This window comes from Coturnix japonica, chromosome 13 (genome assembly GCF_054131305.1).
Source record: "Coturnix japonica strain WE chromosome 13, WE-NBRP24, whole genome shotgun sequence".
NCBI lineage: Eukaryota > Metazoa > Chordata > Aves > Galliformes > Phasianidae > Coturnix > Coturnix japonica.
This window is the reverse complement of record NC_140675.1, coordinates 7,989,458-8,010,514: the sequence shown is the minus strand read 5'-3', so window position 1 is coordinate 8,010,514 and position 21,057 is coordinate 7,989,458. Positions and strand designations below refer to the sequence as shown.

The following is a 21,057-nucleotide window of genomic DNA, read 5'->3' as shown; positions in this document are numbered from 1 at the left end:
AGGGAGGGAGGGAGGGAGGGAGGGAGGGAGGGAGGGAGGGAGGGAGGGAGGGAGGGAGGGAGGGAGGGAGGGAGGGAGGGAGGGAGGGAGGGAGGGAGGGAGGAAGGAAGGAAGGAAGGAAGGAAGGAAGGAAGGAAGGAAGGAAGGAAGGAAGGAAGGAAGGAAGGAAGGAAGGAAGGAAGGAAGGAAGGAAGGAAGGAAGGAAGGAAGGAAGGAAGGAAGGAAGGAAGGAAGGAAGGAAGGAAGGAAGGAAGGAAGGAAGGAAGGAAGGAAGGAAGGAAGGAAGGAAGGAAGGAAGGAAGGAAGGAGAAAAAGAGAGAAAGAGAGAAAGAGAGAAAGAGAGAAAGAGAGAAAGAGAGAAAGAGAGAAAGAAAGAAAGAAAGAAAGAAAGAAAGAAAGAAAGAAAGAAAGAAAGAAAGAAAGAAAGAAAGAAAGAAAGAAAAGAAAGAAAAAAAAAGAGAGAGAGAGAGAGAGAGGAAAGAGAAAAGAGGATCAAAAACCTAGGAACTGCCTTCCAACTGAAAACCCAGCTACCTTTGTTCCCTTGAGTTCAACTTTTCAAGGCAGAAAGAAAGCCTTTCTAAACAGAATTAAAATAGCATTGAAAATTTTCAAGGTTAAAGGCAGTATAATAGGCTGTATACTGTGCCTTAGTATACAGAAGCTGTGCTCAGGCAAAAAAGAGGACAGAGCAGAGAAAAAATTTAATCCTCTACTGTCAGACTCTGGCATACATTAGAACAGCTAAGGAGCCGCGTAGCAATGTCTAGAAGGTAGACTAAAATGCTCCTTCCCCAGGCCTGGAACTTCTATGGATGGAAGCCAGTATATGAAGAAGTCCAATTAGTGAATCAGTTGTAGTCTGTCAGTTCTAGCACTATTGACTCTTGGGGGCTAAAAGTGATCTGTAAAGTTCAGAGGTGAGTAACTTGCTCAGAGTTCTGTGATTCTTTTTTTGATTATGTGACACTGCAGTTTTCATGTGACTGTCAGAGTCACATGATTACCATGCAAGTGCCTGGCTGAGTGTGTCAAACATAGTTTTCAAAGGCTACATAGCTACACTCCAGCCCAGTAGCTATGAAATGTAACAACCATCTTTCTACTGACTTAAAATGAAAATGCACTGAGTGATTTTGTTCAGAGATTCTGAATAATCACAGCTTGCCCTAAAGTCATCAGATATCTGAGTGGTCAGTATTTCTTAAAATCAGGTCACATATTTGAAAGCCCAATCATAAATTCAGTGACTAAATGTAGGTGCATATATTGGAAAACTGTTGACATGCACAAATACACATACAAGTTCCAGGCCTTGCTTTTAGGCAGATGGTAATAACTGTCTGTTCTTGACTCCACATGATAGCCAATGTAAAGAGAAGTACTAGAGCTCATTCCAAGGGGAATTGTTTCTCTGTCCTCTAGGCAGATAGCCAGTGGGACATCTATCAACCAGGGACGTCTATCAACCAGGTATACTGGCATGAAGATTTCAAGGTGGGAAACTAAATTCATTTTCATGTACTTACTTTCTGGAGACAATCGTTTGTGTCTGTGGAATCCATAACTGATATTTCTCAGCACTCAGTGCAATTCTATTGTAATTACCTCAAGTAATTGTCTAGAATATCTGTCTAGGCATTGTGTTAAACATGTCTTGAAGGAAAAGACACTCTAGAAGGAGTTACGTATATCTTGAAGGAAAAGACACAATCCAGTCTCTTTGCATTTTGCATCATGTCAATAGTTCACTGAAAAGTAACTACTTAAAGTAAATAATGTGCTCAGTAAAAATAAATAAATAAATAAATAAATAAATGATAATAACTTTTTTTTTTTCATGTGATTTTGTCAAGCATACACTTGCTGGTGGGTTTGGTTTTTTGTTTTGTGTTGTTTACATTTATTTTTTTTTTTAAAGTATGATAGCGCAGTGATCCCACAGCTGGTAGACATCAGGACAAATAAAAGGATTTTAACTGTAATATGAAATGCACATTAGGGAATCTTGAAGTGGTATAAGAAGGTGATAAGAGCAGTTGTTAGTGACACCTTGTCAGGGGAAGGTCAGATTGGATATAAGGAAAAAGATCTTCACCAGAAGGTGGTCAGGCATTGGAACAAGCTCCCCAGGGCAGTGGTCACAGCCCCAAGCTGACAGAGTTCAAGGAGTGTTCCAACGCTGCTCTCAGACGTATGGTTTGAATTTAGGGTGGTCCTTTGTGGATCCCTTCCAACTCAGTGTATTCCTTGGTTCTATAAAGCTGATAGAAAACAGCAAATTATCTCAGACCTGCTAAATATAATCTAATTTTAATAACACGTTTAGAATATCTGCTCCCAAGCTCATGAATATGAGATGAAAATAAGGTGAGATACTTTAATACAAAATGCTGGCACATCAGAGTACTGTTTTCAGAATGGTTTGTTTTGTCTGCATATTTGTATAGGCAAGAGACATGGGAGTAAAATGTAAAGAAGATGCAATAATTATACATCTGCATAATGTGGAAATGGTACATATATAGGGCCAGTTGTAACTGAATATTTAGTAAAAGGATAACTTAGTTTTCTTGGGGGTGTATGGGAATTAGGCTGTCATTCACTCCCACACATCTGACAGAAAGCTGGCCTCTTTAAAGTCATGTAATTTATATACACCTTGAAGTCTTAAATATGTACTTACAGTTCAACAAATTCTCCCTCCGAATATAGTGATTGTTTTTGAAAAAGAAAAAAATATATATTAAATTTAAAAAGGAAATTACATGTAATTTCTGTGCAAAGTAGAACAGTTGAAGTGAGCCTTGATAATATGATGAAGAAACATTATTTTGATGGCTGAACAACCAGATCACTTTTCATTGCAAGTATTTCAATACATAAAATGACCATAAGTGAAAAAGAGCAGAGATCTCACAATACCAAATTATCTCACTTGTTTCTCTCATGATGTTTAGCTTAAGTTTAAAAAAAACCATTTGAATAGCAGGACCAGAAATAGATCCTCCATGCAAAGACTGAATCTGTATCCAGTTTTCAGTCTTTTCATCTTATTGCAGAGGATATTTTGAGTATTACGTCTGCTGGTTGTCATTAATTACTTATTGATAGCTGTACACAGAAGACAAAATCTCATTTGTGTTAAAAGGAATATTGCCATTAAGAGAAGATTTCACTGTGAGGATCAAATTTTCATAAATTCATTTTCATTGACGTGTTTTTAATAGGATGTAGAATTCCTTTGGTTGCAATGGGATCACTTTATAAAGTTGGTATTATAAGGTTCCTGATATTCATATTGAAAGAAAAAAAAAATATCAAAGGATCTAAAAAGAAAAAAAGCCACGGAAAAATGTTAGGAAAAAAAAAAAAAAAAAAAAAAAGATAAAGGCTCGATTCTCATGCATATTATGTAGAAGGAATATGGAAATATTTTACGAGTATTTTGCATACAGTGCACCCTTAAGCACCAGTTCAGATAGCTACATACTGCTCAGAATCTATTCAGATAGAGCTCTGGTTTCTGTGTCCATCAGCACATTGAAGGCCAGGGGAGGCATGGTCTGCTGGCAGAGTGATAAGGACAGCTCTGTAGCACACAGGCTGAAGGGAGCTGCTTGCACTACTAGGGAAGCCAATAAAAATCAGCAGTCCTTGTCTCTACCTTCCTGCCTACATCTATCCTAAGCAACTTTTGTGCGCCCTGCCAGTGTAAGAGAATGAAGGCTGCTTTTGTCTGACTTCATGACCTTTCAGTACAGTTGCATTCCACAGGGACAAGAGAAGGCTCGTCTATGCCATGAACAGATAAAATTTTCTTGGCAGCTGGCATACAGCTGTGGAGTTAATTCCCTATGTGATACTGGAACAATTACAAATCTCAGCTCCTTCAGGGTAAAATGTAAATTTCATTGTTTTCACCTTCTTGTTTAACAACAATAATAATGAGATTAACAAAGCCATCCTTTGTCAGATACAAACAGAAAACTAGAGGAAGAGGATGCTATTGTAAGAGATCTAGGCAGGCTTGAGCAGTGGGCCCAGGTGAATCTCATGAGGTTCAACAAAACCAAGTGCGAGGTCTTGCACCTGAGTTGAAGCAACCCCCACTACCAATACAAGCTGGGGGATGGAAGCTTAGAGCACAGCTCTTCTGAAAAGGACTAGTGGATGGGAAGCTGGACATGAGCCAGAAATGTACCCTCCCAGACCAGAAAGCCAACTGTATCCTGGGCTGCATCATCAAAAGAAGCAAAAGAAGTGTGGCCAGCAGGTTGAGGGAGGTGATCCTCCCCCTCTACTCTGCCCTGGTAAGGCCTCATCTGGAGTACTAGTCCAGTTCTGGGCTCCCCAGTAAAAAAAGGACAGGGATCTCTTGGAAAGGGTCCAGTGGAGGGCCACAAAGATGGTGAAGGGCCTGGAGCATCTCCCTCATGAAGAAAGGCTAAGTGAACTGGGTATGTTTAGCCTTGAGAAAAGAAGACTGAGACCTGATCCAAGTCTATAAATATCTGAGGTGTAGGGGGCAAAGTGGCGAGGCCAGACTCTTTTCAGCAGTGTGTGGAGACAGGACAAGGGGAAACACAGAAACTGGAGCATAGGAAGTTCTGCACAAATGTGTGCAAGAACTTCTTTACAGTGAAGGTGATGGAGCACTGGAACAGGCTGCCTAGGGGGGTTGTGGAGTCTCCTTCTCTGGAGATATTCAAGACCCACCTGGACGCCGAGCTGTGCGATCTGGTGTAGGGAACCTGCTTTGTCAGGGGGGTTGGACTCTATGATCTCTGGAGGTCACTTCCAACCCCTACGATTCTGTCATTCCAGTATCTAAGTTGTGATCCATATGAAAGAAGGGGACAAACTCTTTAGCAGAGGCTGTTGTGATAGGACAAGAGGAAATGGTTTTAAACTGAAAATAGGCGAGATTTATATTGGATTTAAGGAAGAAGTTTTTTACTATGAGAGTGGCGAGGCACTGTCACAGGTTGACCAGAGATGTGGTGGGTGTCCCATCCTTGGAGTCATTCAAGGTCAGAATGCACCATGCTCTGAGCCACCTGATCTAGCTGTAGATGTCCCTGTAGCACAGCAGGGGACTTGGACTATATGACCTTTACGAGGGCCTTCCAACACAAACAATTCTATGATTCAATGACCCTTCAATTGTGATTACTCTTAGAGCTTGTATAGGTGTTCTGTGTTCATCAGTGATGAACAAGTAAAATTACCAAGTTAGATGATGGATCCAGCTGGCACTTCTCCCTCCTCCACATATCAGTTTGCTCACCACAAGTTTATGATTTTGCCCTAAAAATCCATTGAGTCTTGTTGGCCTTTATGAATTCAGGCCATGAATTTATGAATCTACTTGCAGAATGTGCAAATCATATGCTCTCTACAATTTTGATGTAGTCTAGACTGTAAGAGAGAGATGTACAGTTTTTGTAGAAATAACATACATATTTTACTTTACTCTCTTGATTCTTCAGTGTACCAAATAACCTCTCAAAAGCCCTAGATGGTTAATAAATAAATGTGAGTTCTCCTTTTTTTTATGCCTATTTATGTTTAATCATCTTAGTCAATTTTTACCAAGAATGGCTTTATTGTATTTGTTCAAGTGAGATTTATTGTTCAGTAGCTCAGTGAGAAAGTCTTCCTACCTTGCACTTTTTCTATTTACATGGAATCTATGCAAATGTGGCAGCTTTTTGTTTGTTTGTTTAACCCTGAAGGTGAAATAAATAAGAATGCAGCAATATGACAAATTTCTTTCTTCAAGGAAGGAAAAGCGTGGAAAAAAATAGGAATGACATCAATTCACTTTTTTTTTTTTTTTTTTTTTCCAGGATATTTACCCAACTCTTTTTAAAATAGAAATCACAATTACTTAAGTTTTCAAAATCTTATTAGCTGCATTGCCTAGGAATATCACTGCATCCTGCACTACTCTGTGCCCTTGCTGGCAGAGTCACTGTGGCTATGGACAAGATGCTGATCTTTGATCTGTAGACAAAGGTACTCTCAAGAGTTAAATGAAAGAATTACTGTTGCAGGCAAAGCAGATGTCAGTATCCATGGTTTATGAATCTGTTAGTATACTAGGAGTTGACTAAAACATTTTCTATTGCCACATTAATTTTGAGTGGATTTTATCTGCTGAAATACTTTACCTGTGTTCGTAGCTGGATGCCTCCAAAACAATTCTACTTTAAAAGCTACATAAAATACTAAATACTGGGAGAGTGGAATTCTAATGGACTTAAATTAGACCAGGCCTCCTTTCAACCAGGGCAAATCTGGCTCTTTATTTGCATTGCAGAAATGTGATGAACCAAATTTTATCCAGAAGTAAAATAGTGCTGAAGCATGAAAATCAGAGCTTTGAGACTACTACTGAAGTCTTATGCTAGTTTTTTGTTTGTTTGTTTGTTTGTTTTCATCTAAAGAACCCAATTAAGCCAATTTGGCAGAAGCTTCAAAAGCATGGGTTTTCTAGTAGTCTTTAGTTTATAAATAAATAAATAAATAAATTCACTCTTTATGTAAAGAGAAAGCATCCTTGTGTGGCCAGTGAGCAAAACCAAAGCACAGCACCAGAACTACACACATTTCTTCTGGTTTTGGATGCCCAAACTGGAAATTTTAGTTCTGTTTATGATATTGTTATTTCTGGCTGATGGCAAGGTAACAGATGCTTTTTCAGGTCAGTGCTTCCAAGCCTGCTCCTAAGCAGACATCTCATCCTTATTTATGATATAGATGCACTTTAAGTATTGCAGCATACCAAGTGCATGAACAAACCACGTACAGTGGTCAATGGCTTGAATTGCACAGTGGGGATCCCTCTTACAGTTTAGCAACACTGGCTTACATGATCTGTGCTTGGAAAGAAATTCAGCCATATAAAAAAGTTCAGTCCCAAATAGATTCTCAAAGGAAGGCTTAGGGCAGACATTTTATGCTGCTTCTCCATACTGATTCCTCGTTCTTCCTGCTAGGTGCATGAAGATGTACTGACTTGTGCAAATACCTTGTTAAATGCCTATATGTTTAATATTTAACACTGTGACTGCAGCTTGCTTGAAAGTCATAGAATCACAGAATCATACAAAGGTTTGGGTTGGAAGGGAATTCCAGCCCCCCTGCTCTAGACAGGGACACCTCCCACCAAATCAAGTTGCTTAAAGCCTTGATGAAATTAATGAATTGTCATGGTTTGGCCCAGTTTTGGTGATGAAGGAGTGAAGGGACACAAGGATCCATGCCCTGGAAAGGGGGTTGGTGGGAGCAGAAAGGGAAAAGGCAAGAAGACATGCCTGGATGAAGAAAACAGTGGCAGTGAGCCAAAGGAAGAAAAAACAAACAAACAAAAAAACCCTAACCTCTCAGTTTACTACATATAGTTGCAGAATGTGAAATATACAATATTAATGAAATAGAAGCTAATAAATCAAATAAAATGAGAAAGAGGGAGTTTCAAAATCAAAATCTTGCCTATGCCTTTTGCTGTAAGCAAAGTGGCCAGGAAGCAAAAAGCGCTGTCTTGTGACTCTCAGTCCATTTTAGCTTTCCCTCCAAATGGAAAACAGAAACAAAAACAATATGAAGTCTTCTTAGAGTCATAGCTCATTCTTCTCTTCTAAATCCAGGAGACTGGAACTCATGAATATATAGTGACAATTCTTGAAACTGCAGCATTAACTTTTTAATTCCCAGTGCACTGCATGATGTTAAGACATGGAATATCAATGAAAAACCATGAAACCATGACATAAGTAAATGTCTTAATTTCAGCTGGGATGGAATTGTTTTCTTCAGACTGTCTGGTATGATGCTTCCAGTTAAAATTGGTATGCTCTTGAGCAAATTAGCTCTGGGAAGCAAACAGAGTAGTTACTTTCTCATCACCCTATTCTAACAAGGAATGTGATGTTTCCATCTAGGCAATCGTGACTGTTATTTTGTCAAACCTCCAGCCCTGGCAAATTCTACACAATTCAAAGAAACAATCAGTATGGTAGCAGGTTAAAGTGCTTGAGAACTCATGAAGGTAAAAAGTTACTGACGTTTTGAAATCAGGACAGACATCTGGTCCTCTGTGGAGGGTTTATAGAGGGTTAGATGCTTCAGAAGAGTAAACCTAAAAGTCTGCATGCAAAGTGGAAAACATGACACCCAGTAACTAAGTGCTGTGTCTCACATGGTGCCCATCTATGGACGTTAAATATCTACCAGAAGATGGTAAGCAGGTGCCTCTTTCTATTCAATTCTAATTTGGATTCTGAATCCCATATTCATCTTCTTAGCATAAAACAAAACAAAAAACAAAAAAATTGCTTGCTTCTTTCTGTTGTATTTATTTTCTTAACAGAAACCATTAGTAACAGATGAAGAAGCTACTTCAGATTAATAGGAGTAAAGATAGAAAATGAAAAAAGAGGTTAATTGGTAAGGAGAATCTTATCTTCCAGTTGTCACAGAAATTCTAAATGTGAATCATTTCAGCTTCACTTTGCTCTTCAAAACTCAAGTAGTAGGACAAGTATGAGTACTATACCAACACTAGATATACTCCACTAGCTCTTCAATCACTGATTACTTGCTCATATTCAGAATTTTGTTTCAGGTTTCCACTAGAGTACAGTATAATTCCTATGATAACACAAAGGGTCACAGCATTCATTGAAAACATCTTGATTTATGGAACTCATCATAAAATGTGGATGAGACATCCCTTTAGTCTAAGCCTAAACACCAAAGATCAAAGCCTAAGAACATTTCTTCCATTCACTAAAAGATATTAACATAAAATATACTTATAGGGAAGAGTCACATGCATAACCACCTATGTTACTGTGAATTCACGTGTGATACAGATTTAATTAAGAGACAAAAGGTGAATTATATTTTCCAGGTATTAAAGTTAAGTGGTCAATAGCAATCTTGCCATTTTTGTGAGAGAAGAATTGTAAGCTCGTATTTTTCTCATATGATTTCTTTCCATTAGGAGCCTCTAATAATAGAAATAGAAATATATCATGGTTTTGATTTATGTAGGTAACTCCAAATGACAACTTGTATACAGTGTATGCCATAGACTCAGTCATTAGGAAAGTCTTAAGCTTCCACTTATTTTATTTTTTATTTCCTCCTAGGCACTTATTATACACTTCCTATCATGCTGAGCTCTTCTAATGCTTAGAAATATTTTAGAACAGAAAAAAAAAAGAAAAGAAAAATAAAAAAAAAAAGAAGCATAGTCAATTAATTATTTCATTTGAATAATTAAACATTTTAAATATTCTTTCCATACCTTATGTTCAGCCATGGATATATTATTAATAGTACTGTGTGCTGCAAGAGAATGTTAAGCACATAATTCCTAGAACCTGAGGAGGATAACATTTCCTGACACTATGAATTTACCTACCCAATGACAACATGATCTTGTTCTAATTCAAATGCATTTCACACTGTAATAATTATACCATATGAATATTGTGCTCTTCTATGAAAAATTCAGCACAGTGAATTATTTAAAAAAACGTTACAGTTGTTGAATCCACCCCACTGCGTTCAACAAAATTTTTAATCGTGCTTCTCTATTTTTAGGATGCTCCGATTTGATCATTCATTCCCACATCTTACTCTGTGAGGACCACCACATAGTTTTATGATCATGGGTTTGTAGACAGACTGTCTTTAGTCATATGGATCTCATCAATGGCTAGATGCAGTCTGTAACATCTCTTCTTGTTGAGCGTGTTCATGTAGACAAATGGTCTTCAGTCATTCTTTTGATTGGCATTAAGTAATTTTCCCACAGACCCACTCTTAAACAGTATTCAATGATTCTATCATGCCTCATAGGCAAATATTACTAGGCTTCATAGCAGAGAAATTAATCTTTTCAAATGAGTATAAAGGTGACAATGATTTGAATTGGAAAGGACCTTAAAGGTCTTCTAGTTAGAAGCCTAGGCTTTATTTTCCAAATTGTCCATTTTATCAGTATGTACATGAAGATTTAACTACAACTTCTTGGTCACCTTTCTGGACAACCACACAGTATTGAATTAACTCAGTTTATGGCTACACATATGCCAAAATATTAGTAAATGTAAATACCTTCAAGTATTTTTCTTGATCACTTCTGATTAGTTTTAGGCAGGCTATAAGAATTTAATGGGAGCTGTTTTTTAATGGAAACATACTAGCTTAGTGAAAGACTTCACTCTTTCTGATACCCCCATGCCTTGTCATATAATTATTATCTATTAATAGAATAGCCATCATGCCTAAGTGATAATATGCTGACTTACCCCCCCAAAATTATAATGGTCATTGGTCATTGGTTTGTCTGATTGTAGAGCTATGTCTGAAGTACAAAATAGCGTACAAAAGAGCAGCTCTTTTTGCAAGGTCATACAGTAAGTTTTCCAGTAATTTATTAGCTTATCATTGAATGTAGCACACTTCCCATTCTCAGCCTACTGCTCTACAGAACATTTATCTTCTCTACGTTCTCTGCCATATTTGTTTGCAAATACAAAAATGATCTTTAGTGGTTCCGTGTCATCTGGAGGAGGCACTGAATTTAATTTCTTCATTTTGCCTGCTATACAGGTATCTTTGTTCTGATCATCCTTCAGCAAAAGTAGGAATGTACTGATAAGATCAATGTAGATTTCCAAGAACAAAACTTTCATTCCTTATTACTTAAAAAGAAACAGAAGTTCAAAGACCAGAAAAGTCACTTTTTGATCAGGAATAAAGCATGCCATTTTGTACTTTGTCACAGAACTATGTTGTATTTGTAAGAGATATTTGAAAAGTGCCAGAGAGTAAAATACTTAAAAGAACATCACAGTGGGAATACACAGAGTGTTTGTTGCCACTGACTTATCTGTTATGAATAAATACAGCTGGAAGAAATTTGAAAAAAAAATCATCACAAACTCAGTGAAGGAGGAATGTGTCTGAAGTGAAGGGTTGGCACAAAACAGCTGGAGTTTGCTTTCCTGGAAGAAGGTACAATCTTGTCTTAATCTATTATTAATTTGGCAAATAAAAGTTTTGTGGCGTATGTTTTCACTCACAAATCCGCCTCTGTGTGCCTCTACCTATGTTGAGATTTGGTATTTATCTCTTTTTACTTATGGTCTGAAGAACACCTTTAGACAAGGAACCTGAGAGAAATGCAAAATGTAATTTATTTCTGAGACAATATTGTAGAAAAAATTGTGTACTTCTGCTTATCTAATACAGTGGGAAGACAAAAGGCCCCTGAAATTCTGAGAAGCGGAAGTGCCAGACACAACTGAAAGATTCCACACCAAAACATAAAACAATCAAGTACTATTTAATTTTGAAATCATATTCCCTACAAATTAAGTCAAGAGCTTTGTAATGGGAATAATTACCTTTTACTATACCTAATCCTCCTCTGTTAATTTCCACCTTTAATTATGGAAAATTTTATTTGATAAAAAACTATGGCAAAATAAATGCTTGATTCTTAGTCATTCTGTTTGAAATTCAGTGACTGCTATACAAGTGACATCACAGATGGTAATTTAAATTTTAAGATCTATTTCACATGTAAAATCTGGTACACAACATGAGTGAACGGGAACATACAGATGCAAGACTTTTATGAAGATTTTAGAGGACAGAAGTAATTCTCCAAGGCAGTAAAGAGAATCTTTAATTCTCTTTAATTTAATTGTATCTTTCATTCAAATGCTGATACAACCTATTAGTAAGCCTGTATGTTGAGGGGGCAGTCAGTAGTAATAGGCTGTGAAAGTCAGTCAGCAAGAAGGTTTGTTTGCCTGTCTGATGTACAACTTATTTTCCACGTGCACATAAGAGGACAGCTAAACTTCACTCTGCCAACTGCAGAAGCTACGACTTCTCAAATTGGCATGACAGCAGAACCTTTTTCTCAGATTTCTTATAATCACTAAGACAATTTATTTTTTCTCAGAGCATTCTGATGTTGTTTTCTTACGTTCAGTTTGGTGGTGTACATGTGCTTCTCAAAAATATATCTAGTTAAACAATTAATCTTCAAAGAAGAAAAAAGATCCCCTTTTAAGAAAGAAGATTAATTCTGTTTTCCTGCTTGAAAAATGTCATTTTGAGCAAGGATACAAAGAGATTCTCCTTGCATATTTTGAGGTAGCTTGGGTACCAGTAAAACAAGAACATCCTTGTATGTTTACTTGAAGAAACATCTAAATTCTCTGAGTGTTTATTGGATTTTAATACTTGAAGGATTGCTGCTGCTTTGCTTCCTTTTTGTTGTTGTTGTTGTTTATGTTGTGTTTTTTTGTTTGTTTTTGGTTGGTTTTTTTGTTTTTGTTTTTGTTTTTTTCCAGAAATAGCAACTGTGTTTAATGATCATCTGGGTTATTTTTTTTCTACTAAAATGTTATCAGAAAAGGAGAATGGAATCTGAGAATCATGCATAAACTAAATAGTGCTTCTTTTGTCAGATTGCTGCTTTTGCTTATACATTAGTGGAAAAGCTATTCGTTAAAAAGTAAAGGAAATCCAGCAAACCCAAGTTTTAGATCTAAATGCGAATTAAAAGCATTCATATTTAGCTTTTATTCTCAGACCAAGTCAAACCATAAATACCTGGAGTCTGTAGTACTCTGAAGACAAAAACATACTCTGAATAGTATTTTTTTATGTATACTTAATTTCCCCCTAAGTGTAACTGGACACATCTCAGTGATCATCAGAAATAATACACTACATAGAATTTAACACGTATAGAGAACATTTAAATCAGGAAGTTCTTAGGTAGTTCAGTATGATCTGACAGTTCAACTTCTCTGCATAGTTTTGGAGGAGGGTACTTCCCTTAAAGACTTGATTTGGTTACTAAGCTGTAGCCCTAGAGAGTTCCTATGTTTCTTTTTTTCTGTCTAGCAGTTTCAGTGCAAACTCACAAATCAAACTTCTGTGGCCCTTCAAGAGCAAAAATCTAATGTGTCAAAATTATATATTGATGCAAAGTTTCTTCTAGTCTACCTCTCTTGTTCAGAAGAGTTGTGACTGATAGAGACTTCTCAGTTTTCTGTCAACACAGGTCTCAATTACTCAGCAAGATCTGTAAGTAGTGTGTATGTGAAAATGCAATCTTACGATAGGGAAATCCAAAATCAGAGGCTCCCTGAATAAAGTAGAACTTCTGAAAATTGGCAGCACATAAAATGAGTAAGACATCTATTAGAATCTTACAAAAAAACAACTCATGTTTAGTCAGAACCTGTATCTGTGTCAGAAATGAGAAATATGTGTGCAAAACAAATTGAGTTAAATAGTGTGTTTAACTTATTACACCAACTTTTATGTTTCTCATAGTTACAGTGACTCAAGGAATATATTACAGATTTCTTGTACAAACTGAGCCTGCCTACACTAAATAATTCAGATAAAAATCAATTACATTGTGAATTCTTAACTCAGTGTCATCATTGTTCCTTCCCTAATGAGAAAACATCGGTCCTGGTCAACCAATCTTTTTGTTCAGTGCAAAACATTTTAAGTATTTTTTTCTTTTTTTGTGGACCCTTTGAAAATGAAAAGGTATTTGTTATCAAAGTGAAATATTAATAAGACCCTATTTAATACTGATAGTCACTATTTAGTTACTTTTTTTTTTTTCCCCATACAGAGTATCAAAAGTGCAGACAGTGTTTGATCATATTTTATCATATTATCATAGAATCATAGAATCACCCAGGTTGGAAAAGACCTAAAAGATCATCCAGTCCAACTGTTCACCTATTACCAATAGCTTCCACTAAACCATGTCCCTCAGCCCAACATTTTGTAACATTTTAGGCTTTGCTTACTACATTTATTTATATTGCTACTACATTTATTTATATTGCCGTATCATACTGGAGTCTTTTACCCTAAGCAATGGAACAGGATGAAAACGGAATGGGCAAGTATGAGCTACTACTCTAAATTTTCAAAACTAAATAGTTGTTACCTGTTTGTGGGAGAAAAATAGGAGGGGTGTCAGATGCCAGGCCTTCCAAAAGTTAACATCTACTAGGAATGCTCTCCTGTTACTGCATTTATGGGAACTGGAAGAAGAGAGAAACAGAAAATTGCCTTGATATGTTGTATGCTGTATTTATTCAGCCTGTATATGTCCCTATCATCTATAAACAATGATGTGATACCTTTTATATTGCTAGGTTTTATTAATTCCCCCTATTTTCTCTAATGTACTCCTTGAGTACTGATATAAATTATAGCATCAAGCAGAGAAAACAGATGTTGATAATTTGGTGAATGTTGTTTACACCTCCAACTTTCATTGGATCTCCTGCTTTTCAGATGGCATATAGTCATTCTATTCTATGTATAAGAATAAAATTGTCTACTTTCAAATCGGCATATCTGTTTGTGCTTTATAATTTAAATTTCAGTGTCTAGATCAACCCCATTTTGCCCTATTCTCCTTTCAGATTCTTCAATTTTTACAATTTATCTTGTTACCACCAGCTAAGAACAGATAAAGGATTCCTTCTTTCAGTCACTCTTATTGTGGTTTTGTGACTTCTGTTGTCGCTATTCCACATCAGAACATCATGGAGAACAGTGGTAGTTAAAGAGTTCATGTCCTGGTTCTATGTTACTGCCATTTTGGGTTCCCGGAGGGGAGGGAAGGGGAGGGGAGGGGCAGCATCTCCGGAGGACTTGATGTGAAGAGGAAGCGGGGTGGGACTCCGGACCGGACCCAGCCATTCTCTGCCTCAGGCCATCTCAGCTCTCCATGGAGCAAAGCATGTGCTGCCCTCGCACTGCTGTGGTTCGACTCCTACTTTGGGTACTCTTCTCTCTCTCGTTTGATTTGGTTACATTTAGTAAATTCCTGTAATTTAGTTACATTTAGTAAATTCCTCCTCAGATTGTTGCCATTGTGCTATCTCTTTGTTCAAACCATCTGCTCGCTCTCTACCTTGTCATGTACGTACATCCATGACAACTCTATTGACCATGTTGCTTTTCATATTAATTAGTCATCAGACATATTAAATAAAAAAACTATAGGTGTAATAGGGACTATACTTTGGCCTCTCAAAGTGCATATAATCATACTTCTAATTATAACAAGAAATAAAGTGCACTGTCTACAGCTGGTGGGTCTTCTTTCAGAACTTCTAAATTAAGAACTGTTTGGATTAGTAGTGTGATCTAATATGTACTGTAGCAAGTATTAGGAGATTTGGACCTGCCCTGTTCTCATCATTGTCATTACTAAGCCAGACCTTACACAAACATTCCTTTTCACTGTCCCATTTCTCTCTTTTTCTTAATTTCAACATATTGTATACTTTTCCAGAATGGTATATTCTCTGCTGTACACTCACACTAACTTTTTAAAATTATTAAGACTAAAGTAAACCATACTAAAATTTATTCTGTCTAAGACCAGGTGTGTATTCTGTAAATTATTCATTCAGTGTTACTATATTCATGACAATTCATTTAACAAAACAAGACCTATGACAAAATTCAGCTGCTTTATCCTGGCCACATCTGGAATGAGTTTTTAATGTAACTAAAGGAGATCTGCAGTAACTTTAAACCATTTAGTAATAGTAAAATGACTATAGCAGTTGGTCCATGATCCTAGCTTCAAAACTGCACACTCCAAATTTGGCAAAGGAGGCAGAAGAGAGCAGAAATACCCTTCCTGCACAAACACCCTTCATCCTCAGTTCTTATGCTTATATGCAAAGGTTCCTCTATTTCTGCAGATTAAAACATTTCTGCATTCAGACTGCAAAATCACAAGAAAATGTGTTTAAATTACAGAATGGAAATTTCTCATGGCACCTTTAACACAGTAGACAATACTGACAATACAAAAAAAATTGTAGATGCAATCTCAGAGGATTCCATCTGGAGAGGAGGCAGTGCAGGCACACTATATACACACTGCACTCATCACCTAGAAAGAGCTAAACTTCCCGAGGCTCATCTATAACCCAACATGCAAAGAGATCAAATATGGCACTGACAACAGATTTGTAGAAGAGAAAGTCCATATGGCTGCATCCATATCTTTGCCAAGACTGATTCACTTTGCTTTCAGACATTCATACCTTGATTTAAGCAAAATGGTTGCCTTTAACAACACATCCATGTTAAGGAGATTCTGTGTGCCAAACAAAATCACGGCCTTGTGCCACAAGACTGCAGTAGGCTGTCCTGTTAAAATAGTAGTGCTCTCACTACACTTTTTTGCATGATCTTGATGGCATTTCAATTGCAAAATTCATCCTGAGTTTAGTTGAAGTCATGCAGCTTGAAAGATTATATTCTGCTATATGACTGCTCAACCCAATTAAGCAGGCAAGAAGAAAATGAAAAGAAACAGAAAAGGTCAAAAATCTCTTTGGATTGCTCTCCTAATTGCTCCTCTCCTGCATTAGACCACAATCACACATTCCTATGGCAGTGTTGGGATATTTATACAGACTGCCCCCAAGATTGACAAATGCACTTCGGTGTATCTGCTTAGTCTACCAAATGCTGCCTCATAAAGAGTGGAATCTTTCTAATAGAAAGATCTCTGTTAGTGCTTTGCATCTAGTTACCATCAAGTAGTTTACAAACTGGAATCAAACTGGTGCCAAAACAGTCTTCGGTCAGGGACAACACCTCAATGGAATAACAATCCAATCATAGGAACATTACAGACAGTGACAGCAGCCTTAGTAGATCTCACATGCTGAACAAAGCAGCACTCTGAGCTCTGCATGCCATGTGGTGCAGAATAACGGGGTTCAACAAGGCTGCTCTGCCAGGAACATGATTCTATGTGCAACTTTTAGAGCAAAACTGAGACAGGCTGTAGAAACCTCAACTTAAATGCATCCCTTCGAGGCACTAAGGAAAACTCCTGATGTTTTCAGGCTCCATTTTGCAGGTTAGGAAAAAGCTGAAGAAAATCAAAAAGTTTTCAGAGTGTTTTGTTTGTTTGTTGCCCCCGAAATGCCACATCACTGTGAGCAGAGCAGCCCAGCGCCCGCCGCCCAACATGCCGGACCAGGTGCCTCAGCCCTCGCTTCTCGCGCCGCGCGCAGCCGGACTCCCGTCCCTCTCCCGTCCCTCTCCCGTCCCTCTCCCGTCCCTCTCCCGTCCCTCTCCCGTCCCTCTCCCGTCCCTCTCCCGCCCCTCTCCCGCCCCTCTCCCGCCCCTCTCCCGCCCCTCTCCCGCCCCTCTCCCGCGCTCAGGTGCCGCCCCCGGTGAAGGCGGCCCGGGAGCGGCGTTATGGCGGCGCTGGGGGACGTGTTCCGGAGAGCTCGGGGCAGGACTCTGACCGCCTTCCGCCAAGGTACGCGGAACTCCAGCGGAGGGCTGTGTGTCGCGGCGGGCTCTGTTCTCTGCCGCGCAGCCGGGGCGGGCTGGGCCGCGGCGGGGAGCGGAATGCGGAGTGGCGGTGGTCGATGGTTGCTCACCGTTGGGGAGGGGGACGCTCGGAGTGCGGAGGGGCCTAATCCCGGCGCCTGGAGGTGTGTGATGGGCAGCCCGCACCGCGAGCTGTGAGCGGTCTGCGTGCTGTGCGGGAGCCGGGGTCTCTGCTGAGCGCTGGGGACAGAGGCGGCCTCATCTTAGTGGGGAAGAGGCCAACCACCTCTGACACTACATCTAAAGTTAATGGTGTTTTGTTGGTTTTTGTCAGTGCTGCTGAACTTGAGGTTTGCAAATTATATAACAGTAGGCTCCAGCAGTGTGCTGTCACGTGTTGTATTGTGCTTTTATATTAACTCGTATGTTTGCACTTTTGCATGCCTGTGCTTTGCTTGCTAACAGAGGTAGGTTCTGGTTTCTTCAGGGTGCACCAGCCTCCTTCAGGGTGGAGGACCGCAGCTGGTTCCTTGTTTGGTACTGAGACAGCATCGTAACCCACTGGGGATGGCAGTGGACGTGGTTGCATGCTCACCTCCTCCTAGGCCAGTTAAATATTGAGGCTGCTGCCAGGCTCTCACCTGCTGCTGCTCGTTTGGATGGACCAACAAATACAAGTGGATATTCACAATATGCTTTTCATCTATTTGTAGAATTCTGTAAGGATGAAGATTATGAACTTCTCCTGGGCTTCTCAGGCCCATAACAAGCTCTGTCTTCAGCAGTCTTTTAGTACTGTCAAATGTAGAAGGTGATCTGTTTCCATGCAGTTGTTTATAAATTACACGTTTATTGGTTTGATGAGGTAGGCAAGGTTGTTTGATCTCAGCAGTTCTGCACTATTTTCTTGGCTACTGTTTGGAAATATTTACTTGTTGCTAAACAAAAAGAAATCACCAGTTCTGAGCATGTAAAGTATACATATTCTGTCATTCTGGTAGCCTGTTAATAACTGTGGTGGTCTAGTTGGTTTGGAACAGGATGTGTGTTGGTTACTGAGGGGACAGATGACAGACAAGCCATCTAATTACATGTGCTGTAATAAAAGGAGTGTTCAAAGGCAGAGTAAAAAATCTGACAAAAAAGCTGTATGGAGTATTTCTCAAACACTGCCTTAAACATAGATGAAAAAATGTGATTTAGGTATCAGTCTTCCAGGTGCCCTTTCTTCTTCAAATAATTTTAAGACTTTTCTCAATTATTGTTTGGCTTTTAATCTTGTTTAGGATTTGTTAACTATCATAGTCCAGCTACCATCTCTGAGTACAGTGTTTCTGTGTTAATGTTTTACTTAGTTCTTTTTGTAGAGACTAAAGTTCAACACAAATTTTTAATGATAAAGTGATTTAAAAAATCATAATCAAAGGTTAACAAAACTGAGGCAAAGTTTCTTCTTATTTAGAATGAAAATCAGTTAGATCTGATATTTATTTTTTAGTCTGTCTGTGTGTATGTTTCCCTCTGTCTTAGAATTCATTCATTCTCCGGACGTAATTCCTTTTGTTAGATAACCACGCAAAGTATTTACCAACACTACTTTTGCTTGGCACTGTACTTCCTTTAAAATTTGAGAATCACCACTTAGGGCTTAATTTTGAGGTTCTTTTTCTTCTAAGCCCTTTTGCAAAGCCATGTTTCCACACCCTATCCCCCAGTAGTCATCTGTTCAGGCTGCTTACACAAGATGTGCTCTGATCCACTCTTCGTATATCGCTCATGTGAACCAGAAGCTCAAAGTAAGAGGTCCAGAATACCCATGTAGCTGATGGAGTGCTGGAACAAGGAACACATCAGTTCCTCACTTTATTAAAAGGAGACCTCTGTATTCTTTGACTTTTTTTTTTTTTTTAATACATTCTCTTTAATTTCACGTAGGCAGAAAAGACACTTTTGATGTCTACTAGTCTTATTAGTCTTGTACATACAGGAATGTATGTTAGGGCAAATTCTGTCATCTTCTCCACTACCAGTCCCAAAACCTCTAATGCCAAATAAAGATCTGTGGAAGTACGTTGAGCGCTTTTTTAAAGTAACTAAGCAAGTGATAGTGCTATCAGCTATTGTCAGGTTGATTTTTTTTTTTTCTTTTTTTCTTCTTTATTTATTTTTTCCTTCTCAAGTGGGAGAAATAGCATTTGTATGTCTTGCAGAGTATCCAGTATGTGTGAGTGTGTGGGAACTGTTGAGTCATGGCCTGAACCACTGATTGATCACCTGAGGCAAGCAGGGAGTCAGCTGTAGGAGCATTGGTGGAGGTAATTCAGCTGTGTGACCAGAAGGGGTGGAGCTTGGCTGCACCTCTCCTAGACCTCATTCAAGGGCTGATTGCTGCTGGGGAAGGATCTCCTTCTGGAGATTGCTCCCTTTGTGGTTTTCTGCTGTGAGCCTAAGGATGTAGGTGAGTATTTCACTTATCTTTGATTATCTCTTTCCACTGTGATAATGTTTCTAACTATAAAACTGTTCTAACTACGCCACTCTGCTGACTGTATGATTGTTAATTGTACAGTGCGAAAAGAGTTTTAGGGCAACTGCATGGCTTCTTCTGCAATGAACATGGCTGTAAAAACTTACTTTGTTTTTCTGTATTGTCTTTATCTTTGGGTGCGTTTTGCATGTTTGTTAACCTGAATGAGCATCTAGCAGGCTGTCCTCATCATGCCTCTGAAAAGGGGCATTTAATAAATCTCAGATTGATATATTTTCCAGTTGTTCTTGGCTTTTATTGGTTGGATTCTTCTTGTCTTATCAGGTTCTCCTCAGGAAATGCTGTGCATATGGTCTGAGCCTCTGGAGTCATTGGTTTCCATGCTGCCTTTAAGGATTTTTGCTCTTTCTAAAAAGCTTCATAATCATATTTAATTCAGTTTTCTTTGAAAATAAATACAACTGCACTTGATTTCTTTTTTTCTTGCTTTCATGCGAAGGATGGATCTCTGCATGTTATGATTATTGTTGTAGAGCTCTTCAACACAATATTTTTGAATGAGGTTTTCCTCAGATCAGAAAAAATCAAGAGCAGCTTCTCAGCTGGCATATTCCATTCCCAATACTTTCTCCAACTCTCGTATGAATTAGGTTAATCTCGGGTGGGCTTCGAGCAACTTTCTTTGACTACAGCTTGTCATTATTCAAGCCATCCCCCTTTACACCAACAGTCCTGGGCTGCAGAGATCAGTTTATTTTCTGCAGTAAGTTTATGTGTTAAATTTGGAGGTGGGCATGACTGCTAGGGTTTAGCTATTAAAGACCATAGTACACGTAAGTAGTTTGTATTTGAGGGGATGTTTCTTACCTTGCTTTCATATATATAATTATATTAATTTATGTATTTCATTTATTAATTTATATATAATTATATTATTTTATATATTTCGTATATTATACAATGATATATATATATTATATATGATGCCATATATATGAAATATGATATATTACATGATTATATAATTATATATGTAAATATATAAAAGTTTATATATTTATAAAATTGTAGCATTGCTTAAATTATTTGAAAATAATTCCCCTTGGTCAGTCAGCAGAATTCTACTGTCATAGTGGTCTCTAAGGTATGCCTGGAAAACCCATCTGAAAGGA

At 38.2% G+C, this 21,057-nt stretch overlaps 1 protein-coding gene and 1 long non-coding RNA gene across 8 annotated transcripts in view; one reads left to right on the top strand and one right to left on the bottom strand.

The window, feature by feature from the left end:
• Window positions 1-1,839: 1,839 nt before the first annotated feature.
• Window positions 1,840-17,637, bottom strand: LOC107320520 (uncharacterized). The gene is made up of 3 exons (XR_001558296.3): window positions 17,508-17,637; window positions 14,021-14,117; window positions 1,840-2,264 (listed from the first exon to the last, which is right to left on the bottom strand). It is a non-coding gene; the product is annotated as an uncharacterized LOC107320520 (long non-coding RNA).
• CPPED1 (calcineurin like phosphoesterase domain containing 1) overlaps window positions 17,297-21,057 on the top strand; it is a 62,893-nt gene continuing 59,132 nt past the window's right edge. For 4 of the 7 annotated variants that reach the window (XM_085513748.1, XM_015876444.3, XM_015876443.3 and 1 more), the window contains exon 1: window positions 17,297-17,383. In XM_085513748.1, the coding sequence (XP_085369874.1) occupies window positions 17,320-17,383 (64 nt within the window). In that variant the 5' untranslated portion in view covers window positions 17,297-17,319. Of the gene's footprint in view, window positions 17,562-19,607; window positions 19,856-21,057 lie in introns of all 7 variants that reach the window. The other 3 variants (XM_085513749.1, XM_085513751.1, XM_085513750.1) reach the window with 3 other exon arrangements.